A 10,763-nucleotide genomic window follows, 5' to 3' on the forward strand; every position below is an offset into this window, starting at 1 on the left:
ACAAGACATTCAGGGTTACACCCAAACTGGTCCGATATGCAACTTTGGAAGAGCTGATTAAAAAACAGGCAAATCCACAGGCAGCCTGGTGCTGCTGCAAAGTTTTATTATATTTCTGTTCCTGAAAAACATCTATTTGATAAACTGAACATGATTGTCGACTGACGTTTCTCATTGACTTGTTTGGTGAACTTTGGTTAAAGGTTTTATTCTGATACTGAGTTAGAACTATGATTGTCATCAGTGACATTAAAGCCTGCAGATGAGATGGAAAACATCTGGACACAGGCCATTCGCCGATCTCAACCTCTACATGTCAGCATCGGTGTCTGCAGTAGAAAACCCGTCTCCACAACAGATGCACCAGTTCTGTTTTAAAGCTGGTCCCGTCTTCTGATCCTTGTGCAGATAAAACCGAAAGCATTTTTGATCTACTTGAAAAGCACGACCGTTTGAGAGAGCGTGGATTAGTGGTGAGTTCGCAGACAGAGAATAATGTGCATCGTGCTACTACTAGTTTACCCGTTTAATTATAGATCCACTAGGATGAATACAATTAAGTTTATCTCTCACCAAATAGAATATTTACTAAGAAATCACAACGTAACCACAGACACATTGCTTGGTATATATGGTGTGTGTGTGTGTGCATGTGCAACACATTCTCACACCCAAAGCCTCAAAATATGACGATTCGGGACGCCCCAGCGCGTCAGGAGACGACAATCAGGGACACACTGATGACGCAGCGTCCCAGAGCGTCGGTATCCGACGCCGGTGGTGAGACGGACATTAGAACGACTTGTGAACTACTTAACCTTCCCCTCACCCCATTCCTAACCTTAAGGTCACAGTTACTGACCTTAAGGTTAGGAATGGGGTGAGGGGAAGGTTAAAAAGTTGAATAATGTCCGTGTGACCACGGGCATCAAACAGTGACGCCAGCGGAGCCACGTGTCCCTGATCGTCACCTCTTGACGTGCTGGGGCATCCCGAACCGTCTTATTTCGAGGCTTGGTCACACACGTCATATTTTGACGTTTTGGGTGTGAGAATGTGTGTGTGTGTGTGTCTGCTCTGTCTTCTCCATCCCCAGTGAGTCGTGGAGGATGGCTGCTTATACTGAGCCAGTCTGGAGGTTTCTTCCTGTTAAAAGGGAGTTTTCCTCTCTACTGTCGCTGCATGCTTGCTTAGTACAAGGATTGCATCAAGCCTCTGACACTAGTCAGTGACTCGATGCGACCTGCTGGGTTCCTTATATATGAACCTGTTTCTGATTGGCTTAATGACCTGTCCTGTATTGGGATGTTTACTGTGTGAAGGTCCTTGAGATGACTCTTGTCGTGATTTGGTGCTTTATAAATAAACTTGAATTGAATCTTTGTTTAGAACAAGCCTGACTCTAGTGTTGAGGCATACCTGAACGGTTCTGCTGGCGTTAATGTGCTCCTGGTGGAGGCGGTCCCACTGCTGGTTTTGCTGATACTGTGAACACGAAAGGAGACGGGTTTAACTCAGAAACAGGAGTTTGGAAGTGATGGCGTGTCCAGCCGGGATTCAGCCGTCACCTTCAGAATGTTGCTGTGGTGTTTCTGCAGCCTCTCCAGGTCCGTGGGAAGAGCCACTTTAATGAACTTGTGGACGGGAGCCTCCAGGCGCCTCAGTGTCAGCTTGTTGCCTTCCTCTGCCATGTGTCCTGCCGAGTGCCCACAGCCAACACCTTCCTCTCACTGTGCCCACGCTGTAAACACCAGCAGAGCTTCGATTTATTAAATACGTAAATACGATTTAATAGAGTCTGTGACACATGCAGTCCTGCCCGCACAACTTGAACTGGATCCTCCATAAGATTATTTCCTCTATTTACAAATGTGTCAACATTCTTCAGTGAAAAGAGGAATCCAAGCAGAAGCTACACGATCTGAAGGGAGCCGAGCAGCGATCCTTAATGAAACGACACCTTCAGACAGAACTTCACTCATTTAGGTTTCATTCTTAGACTGTTTATTTGCATTTCTCACCTTTATTATGAGGACTTATAGTCAAACCTACTGTATATTAAATCAGTCACACCACTGGATTAATCAGCAGCACTGTACAGCGTTTATACCCAACTGCATGCAGGTAACTGCATTCCTCTCAGCCTTTTGCACCACAGACAAAATTAATCAAATCCTACCTTAAAAGGTATTTTGATAACGTCTCTGCACAATCAGGCAAACAAATCGCTAATCTCAAATTTTCAGGAAAAATGAAAATATTGAGGAATAAAACTGTATTTTTTCTACTATCAAGTAGAGGTGGGAAAAATGATCGATTCTAAGATGGATCGCGATTCAGCCGTGCATGATTCCGCATCGATGCAGCAACGTGACATAATTAGATTCTCTCCCTATGTCTATGTCGGGGGTCGGCAACCGCGGCTCTGGAGCGGCATGCGGCTCTTCCATCCATCTGATGCGGCTCTGTGTTTGTAAAATAATGAATGGATATTTAAATAAAATGCTTTATATTTTACTGCATTAATTTTACATCTGTATGCCAATTCTAAATGTAAAGATTGTCTGCGTAAACCTGAACAGGCCCAACCCGGTCTTACTGTGAGACCGGGTTGACGCGTCACGCTTGTGCGTAATCATATCGGCGCATTCTGAGCTGAAGACGATGTCAGATTCTGGGATTCTCCTCAGACGGCTCCTGGATGTGTCGCCACATTGGAGACAGGAACAAGCGCTATTCAGTTTCATCAATTCAGGGAACATTTTCTAAGTGACAAGTCTCGCTTCAGTCAGAGGAATCTTCCTGAATGCGCTCTGGTTCTGCGACGCGCTCCGAGCCCCTCTCCACATCTTCAGCTCGCTGTGCACCTTATGTAGTACACGCTGACAGCGAGCTGCGCTGAGCAGTGTCCAGCTCAGATGTTCAGATGGGAATCTTTTTTTGAGTGATTTAGCTACATCTGTGATGTGCGAAACGAATAAAGTGTCAGTTCGTCTGCATGCGTCGGGGTAATTCTTTCTATTCTTTCTCTGTCAAAATAAACGGTCAAATACGGGAACTGTCCGATCAACACAAGCCCTGCTTTTAACTGTTCTGTTTTCTTGTGAAAATTGTTGCAAACAGATAAAATTAAACTTGATTAACACCAGAGCCAGGCGCACTGCACCGGTATCTCCGTCACTGTAAACGAGGGAATAACAAAATGATCGGATCCTTTTCTGACCTTCCCCACCTACAAAGTTTAATTACAACAATCAAACGTGACAGAGCCTGGATTTGTATTCTGAACAGTCTAAACATGTTTTAAAAAGAAACGTGTGACAAAAGTGGCACCTGCTCAGTAAAACCACCAACAGGGTGAAAAATATCTAAATATTGTCGGCAGAGACGGGCTACAACTTCTGGATCCACTTTATATAAGTCGTTTTATTGATCACCCGTTGTGATTGGTTAAAGCAGCTTTCTGCTGTCTGAGGGTAGGCCCCGCCCACAACGCCGCGGTTGCTGTGGCTCCCAGTGATTTCTTTACTCTGGGAAACGGGTAATAATGGCTCTTTGATGGGAACAGGTTGCCGACCCCTGGTCTTTGTCTATGCAAGGACAATAAAGTTTTGAGGTTTTATAATTACTTCTGGGGGCAGAGTTGCAATGACATGCGCACTGCGTTGCCCTAGCGCCAATTTAAAACAGAAAAGGCGGACAGGGATACAGGGCCAACATTACCAGTAATCAAAGATGTGCCCGTTACATTTAAATCGGATGTCTGGACTGATTTCGGTTTTGGGATCCTGGATGTGAAAGAATCACTTAACACAGTATTTGTTTACTATTTTTAAGTTCAGTAATATTCTATCTTAAAGCTGCTCTACCGAAAACATTATTTCTTATATTATTTAAGTAATTATAGGCAGCACACTTTAAACATTATTGCTCACTATAGTGAATAGATGAATGTTCTGTTTTTCAGGGATTTCGAAATCAAAAAGAAATTGAAAACTATTCTGCTGCTTTTATTAAGTAATGAAAGAATCGGGATGCATTTCAGACTCAAATCGAATTGTAAGGCAGATAAAGAATCGAGGCTCTTCATTTTAATGTTCGATCTGCTTCCCTTTGATCTCATGTCTATGACATATCTAGAAAGGCCATCCTCGGGTGTTTCACATTTTCATTTCATCTGTTGTTTCTCCAACTGCGTCCCACTCTAGTCAGACACGATGCAGCTCAAGAACGTGATGGCACTGTGGAGCAGCAAAACAAGAACACTTCACTGTTCATATTCCTAAACCATTTGAGTTCATTTGCTGATTCATATCTTTGTGTGTTCATCGTGACCTTATTAGGAGATTTTCTGCCTTAATAGTTGAAATATTTTGGGTTCCACTGTAGATTTAAGACAAATCAATCTGAAAAGGTAATTAAAGAATACGATGTTTGGTAACCGCTGGAAACGAGGCTCGCTGTGGTGGAAATTTGGTCCAATCTTATTAGCAGAATTGTTTTACTTCAGACAAATAGGAAGGTTTTCCGGTGAGAACGGCTCATTAAGGTCCCGCCATGGGGTCTGAATCGGATCTAAGCCCAGATTTCGACTAAACCATTTCCTAACCCCAGTTTAGTTTGACTTTTGAGCCGTTCAGAGCTGAACTTGTTGGTGATCATTGTCCTGCTGCATAAATCAGCTGCACTAAAGTAAAGCTGGGGATTCTCTGCTATAGAGCAGAGTTCTCAGTTCCATCAATTTAGAGCGAGTGGTCCGGGTCCTGAAGCAGCAGAGCAGCCCATGGGCCTCATAGATTATTAAGACTCTACTTAAAGAGCAAGTCACCCCCAAATCAACATTTTTTTCCTGATAAACTATATAAATGTGTGTCTAATCGTGCTGCAGACACGTGTCGTCAGTAGTTTTGCACTTTAGTGCATTTTAGTTAAAATTTTACATTTTCTGCCTAAAACTGTCAGCGTTGTGCCGTTGTCAGGTAAAAACTCTGCACTGCATTTGAATTTAAATCTGTCATCGCTATTGGCTAAGAGGTACCATATGATGTCACAATGTCATTGTGAGCCTGTGTGTGTGTGTGTTAGCGGCTCCGCCCTCTCGGTCAGCTAGGCAACAGCATTTGTTGCATTTTTCAAACAGGAAGTGGGAGTGGAGTAATACTCTGGTGGGGGGTGACTTGCTCTTTAAGCAAAGTCATTTTCTGACCTATAAAAACCTGCTTATGCACGAGTGAATGCATTTCTGCTTTATAAATAACATTCGTCCTAAAAATGTGCTCAGGTGTTTTTGAATCATGTCCCACCTCCTACACTCCCGCTTTATGAGGCAAAAACTTTATGAATACTCTGCATACAGTGGGGCAAAAAAGTATTTAGTCAGCCACCGATTGTGCAAGTTCTCCCACTTAAAATGATGACAGAGGTCAGTAATTTACATCATAGGTACACTTCAACTGTGAGAGACAGAATGTGAAAAAAAATCCATGAATTCACATGGCAGGATTTTTAAAGAATTTATTTGTAAATCAGGGTGGAAAATAAGTATTTGGTCACTTCAAACAAGGAAAATCTCTGGCTCTCACAGACCTGTAACGTCTTCTTTAAGAAGCTTTTCTGTCCTCCACTCGTTACCTGTATTAATGGCACCTGTTTGAACTCATTATCTGTATAAAAGACACCTGTCCACAGCCTCAAACAGTCAGACTCCAAACTCCACTATGGAGTTACAAAAAGTGTGTAAATGTGTCTTAAAGTTGTGGTTGACTGAAATTTTTTTTAAGATTATTTCCAATTCCAATGAGTCCCTCTGGGTGTTTCATGCAGGCTGAACATGAAAATAGTCTCCTACACCTATCTCCTGCATTAGCTTCTGATAGAAAACAGATGGTGAAACTCTAGGATTAGAAATTAGCATCCAGGAAACAGCAGAGAACGTCTCAGCTAGTAGAAGCTAACTGTTAGCATTAGCTACTCCACCACGCAGCTGAACTCTCCCAGGCTTGTGTTATTTGTGGAGATAAAACATCAACGTTGCAGAGCAAACAGAGTCAGTGGTAGAGTCGTGTTGCTGTTAGCCAATCAGAGGAGAGGTGTCCAGATATCAAGAAGTAAGACTCCAAAACCTGCCGTCTGAAGCTCAAATGTGATGCATTCCAACTAGAGACCTCTGCAAATGTATCGATTAAACAAGTCAACCACTCCTTTAAATTCACCAAGTCACCATCTCAACGGCTGCACTGCCAGCGTCCCCGTCTCCAAACTATGCTTAAGTTATTCCTGTCAAGTTTACTTTTTATAAATCAAGAAGTTTGCATGGAAAAGGACCAGACCATCACACCACCACCGCCATGTTTGAATGTTGCTATATTTGTTCTGAAAAACGGTTTTAGTCAACTTCAAGCTGACATGACAACAGTTTAGTCTGAGTGTTTTACTTTGTCTAAAAGTCATCAGGCCGGATGTAGTGAAACTGAATGCAGCTTTCCACACAACGAGGTAAATTACCACTAAGTCATGATTTAACACAGGGGTCATTTACTTATTCACACGTGACCAGGTTAGTTTGGAGAACGTTTTTCCTCTTGAACACTGGTTTGCTGATCTGAAACACTTGCGGGTCAAAAACACAACTGTGTGTGATTTAAGTTTGTAAATGTGGAGACACGGTAGCACGAGCCTCCACTATAAAACAGCAGAGTATCCTGACACGGAGAGTAACGTGGGTTTGGATTTATAGTAAACAAAAATACAAATGAGAACATTTAATCTATTTTTATCATGATTAATTTACAGGACCTGAAACGTAAAGTTGCTGAAAGCGAACACGACGTGGTGTGCGTCACGCGTCTGGAGCTGTAACGTCTGAACCATAGACTGTACATACTGAACAGAAAGTGAAATTACTTTGCTGATAGCCCACTGAGTGACCTTGAATAAAGACACTTTCGCTGTTTTAGCAGCTTATTAAGGTAACAGCTTCGCGTGCTGCTATACAACTTTTAAAAAGACAGACAGCAGCTAACATTTAACCCAGCGTTCTTCCATCACAGCAGATTAAGCGACACTTACCAGCGACAAGACTCGTTTAAATCCACTAAAATCCCGCCGGAGCCTCCATTCTGTCCATAAAGTCTACTTTCAGCGACATTTGTTAGTTTTAAAGACCGCTGTTGTAGTTTCTACTAACAGAAACTTCCATGTAAACAACTCTCATTCGGTGCATCCACGAAAAGTTTCCGACTTCAAACAGCAACCGGAGAACATTTATGTTCCCGGCATTCATTCAGGCCTGTCCCCGCAAGTGTGCTAATGTTTTGCTGTTTCTATTTAAAAATATCTAATAATCTAACGAAGAAAAACAAAAAAAGCTAAAAATAATGTAGAATTTGATTTGTTCCAGCAGTTGTAGTAAAGTGTATTTTCATACATTTCGGTCAGTGTAAAGAAATAAAATACATATGTATAATTAAATAAAGAGATTATCTCAAAATTATAACTTTAAATAATTGCAATGGCAACTTTGGAAAACAAAGTAGCTCAAAACATTGTTTTTATTCATCTTAAACTAAAAATAAAGGAAAATTATGTTGAAAATAACAAGCACTAATTAATTTCCTAGACCATCCAAACATGACAATAATTTACTGACCCAAATGAAAGAGTAGATTTCATCAATGAAACCTTTTCTCTTGCTTTGCAATAGAAATTGTTTCATTTACAGAATGCCTTTTGCAATTTTTCTAAAATAATTAATATTTTTGTTCTATATTAATAACAGTTGCCTTCATTTGAACCCTTTTGGATTACATTAATGACAAGATCAGTAAAGTTTTTGAGTTCAGAGAGATTTTTGTTGACAACCGTTGGCACAACAGAGATGACCTTTAGTTACATCCAGTATTGTTGTGAGTTACTATGTCATTTATGTTATTGGCATTGATGGGAAGCTAGTGAGAAGCAACATTTCATTTGTACCTGAGTATTTTTTTAATTACCATGTAAGGAATGAGAATAAATCTCTTGAGTCTGGAAGGATTGCCACTTACTTGTATTAGTTTTATTATCATGCTTTCTGCTTATGCTAGAGAAGTTACTCTCTCCATCGACTCATTAACTGTCTCTCCTTGCTTGAGTGTTTTTAGTTATTTTGGTTCTCCTTGGACTCCTTCTGCTTTCCTTTTTCTACAGAAATCATTAAAGTAAATGTTGCACTAAGTTCTCAGCTTTGTGTCTGCATGGTCCTGCGTTTGGACCCTCGGTCCTTCATCATACCTAATAAAAAATGCAATATAATAGGGATGCACCGATACTGGTATTCCAATACCGGTATCGGTAAAAGTTACCCGATACCAATGCAGATGGCTGAAAGTGGCTTCACTGTAACTTGCCATTTCTGTTCACCTAATATTTTAGATTTGTGATCATTTCTACTAATATATTTTATTTTTTATCTACCTCAGTCTTTTTGTGTTGAAAGCAGAGAAGAAAGTAAAACCTGTATTCTAATTCATTGCATTGTTTTGTGGGACAGAAGTATCAGTATTGGTAATCGGTATTGGCGAGTACTCAGACCCAAGTATCGGTATCGTATCAGTTTGGAAGAAAGTGGAATCGTTGCATCCTTACAATGTAATGAAGGAGTTATGAAAGCAAAACTTTGAACAGTTATAACAGTAAAAATTTAAGGGAATATTTCTGACCTCTGGTGACCTTTGGTGCTGATCATGGAGACAATAAAGTTGAATAAAAACCTGTCTCACTCTGCATCTGCAAGACAGCATTCTGAGTTCATCTGTTACTCAGACAACAATATAAATACATTATCACTAATCTATTAAATGGTAAATGGCCTGTATTTGATATAGCGCCTTCTAGAGTCCTGGAACCCCTCAAGGCGCTTTACAACACAATCAGTCATTCACCCATTCACACACACGTTCACACTCTCATCAGCAACATTAGACTCATATTTACCAAATCATTTGAATTATTTTTAACAAATAAATAATAATGAAATATCCACAGTTTTTAAGGGGCGACGGTGGCACAGGAGTTAAGTGCTCGCCTCGCAATCGGAAGGTCGCAGGTTCGAGACCCGCTCAGTCTGTCGCTGTCGTTGTGTCCTTGGGCAAGACACTTAACCCACGTTGCCTGCTGGTGGTGGTCGGAGGGACCGGTGGCGCCTGTGCTCGGCAGCCTCGCCTCTGTCAGTGCGCCCCAGGGCAGCTGTGGCTACATTGTAGCTCATCCCCACCAGTGTGTGAATGGGTGAATGACTGATTGTGTTGTAAAGCGCCTTGGGGGGTTCCAGGACTCTAGAAGGCGCTATATCAAATACAGGCCATTTAATGTTTTTACCTTCGGCTCTGTTCGGTTCAGCACTTCCTTCACCTTTTCAGGTGAGAGAAAGCGCTTTATAGATCAAGTTGAAATGAAACATCAGAATATTTCAGCAAAGCAAATTTAAGAGAAAATACGTCATTTAAAAGATGTTTCAAAAGGACACATTTGGGTGCAGAAAGTACAAAACTTTGTCAGTTTCTGACCTTTTTCATCAAATCAAACACGACTTTGCGTCTGAATCCTGTGGAAATTTACTTTAAATGTGACATTTTTGTTTGCGTTTTGTTTGGAAGACAGAACTGGGGTTCCCCCTCCTCTACTCTGAGATCAGTGTGTGTGTGAGTGGGTCTATCGCATGTTTCCACTTCTGTTCTTCAGTCCCTTTTACCTTTGACATTTAGGCCAACCCCCACACACACTCTTCCCCCAGCGGATGCTCCATGCGAGGGGCCACAGTAAAGACACACAGTCCTCGGCTACTGGGGATTTCCCCTGGTGTTGTACAGGTGTGTGTGTGTGTGTGTGTGTGTGTGTGTGTGTGTGTGTGTGTGTGTGTGTGTGTGTGTGTGTGTGTGTGTGTGTGTGTGTGTGTGTGTGTGTGTGTGTGTGTGTGTGTGTGTTCTGTCCACTTTCAGGGGACTCCCAGACTGACTTGCAGACTGAGGGGGAGGCACAACGGTGACAGCGAAAGTTTAAATAGCAAATCATCAAAATAAGTGCTTACAACTCATCAGGTAGTGACCAAGATCTGTTTACAAAGCTATCACAGAGTGACCTGTGACTTGGGGTCAAACACTTGTTAGAAATGTAAAAATTGAAGGTGAAACTGGATTAAAATGAAAAATAAAACACCAATAGGTGCCACGGTTTGGAAATGAATAGGTAGCGTTTTCTAAAGCGCTCTCAACACGACTCTGTGTGTGTGTGTGTGTGTGTGTGTGTGTGCACGTTTGGCCCAGGAGGACTCAGGTGTCCTTTGTTTCAGTCTAATCCAGGAAGTTCACCAGCAGGAGAGGAAGCCAGCGGGGAGCTCTGTTCGCGTCTTCCCTCCTGCATCTCGCTGTTTTTAGAGCAGGAGTGATGAGCCCACCCTGATGGGGTGCATGGATGCAGGTCTTCTTCACAGCTGACATGTTGACGTGTCATTGGAAGTTACGGTAAAGATGTCTCTCTGTGCAATGGAGGTGTTTTAGAGTCCCACTAGGACTTGAACCTGCAGCAGACAGCTGGACCCATAATGATTGTTTGTCTGATTCATTCATCATGACTTGTTATGTTATACAACAACCTCCACATGTCTGGAAGCCTGTGTGGGATTTGGGAATTTAACATTTGCACTTGAAAGGTTGTTATTTTGTGTTGTTTAACAAAAAGAAAACCTACGCACGGCCTCAAGGAGATTCTGGTCCACCATCCTCGGG

The 10,763-nt window shown here is 41.9% G+C and overlaps 1 protein-coding gene across 1 annotated transcript in view; it reads right to left on the reverse strand.

Moving 5' to 3' along the window:
* stx17 (syntaxin 17) overlaps positions 1 to 7,247 on the reverse strand; it is a 19,248-nt gene extending 12,001 nt beyond the window's left edge. Inside the window, exons 1-3 of the mRNA XM_015950654.3 lie at positions 7,069 to 7,247; positions 1,569 to 1,741; positions 1,420 to 1,485 (exon numbers count right to left, since the gene is read on the reverse strand). Coding sequence (XP_015806140.1) covers positions 1,420 to 1,485; positions 1,569 to 1,691 — 189 coding nt within the window. The 5' untranslated portion in view covers positions 1,692 to 1,741; positions 7,069 to 7,247. The remainder of the gene's footprint in view (positions 1 to 1,419; positions 1,486 to 1,568; positions 1,742 to 7,068) is intronic.
* Between the last annotated feature and the right edge of the window lie 3,516 nt (positions 7,248 to 10,763).

This window comes from Nothobranchius furzeri, chromosome 5, assembly GCF_043380555.1.
Source record: "Nothobranchius furzeri strain GRZ-AD chromosome 5, NfurGRZ-RIMD1, whole genome shotgun sequence".
In the NCBI taxonomy this organism is placed as follows: Eukaryota; Metazoa; Chordata; class Actinopteri; order Cyprinodontiformes; family Nothobranchiidae; genus Nothobranchius; species Nothobranchius furzeri.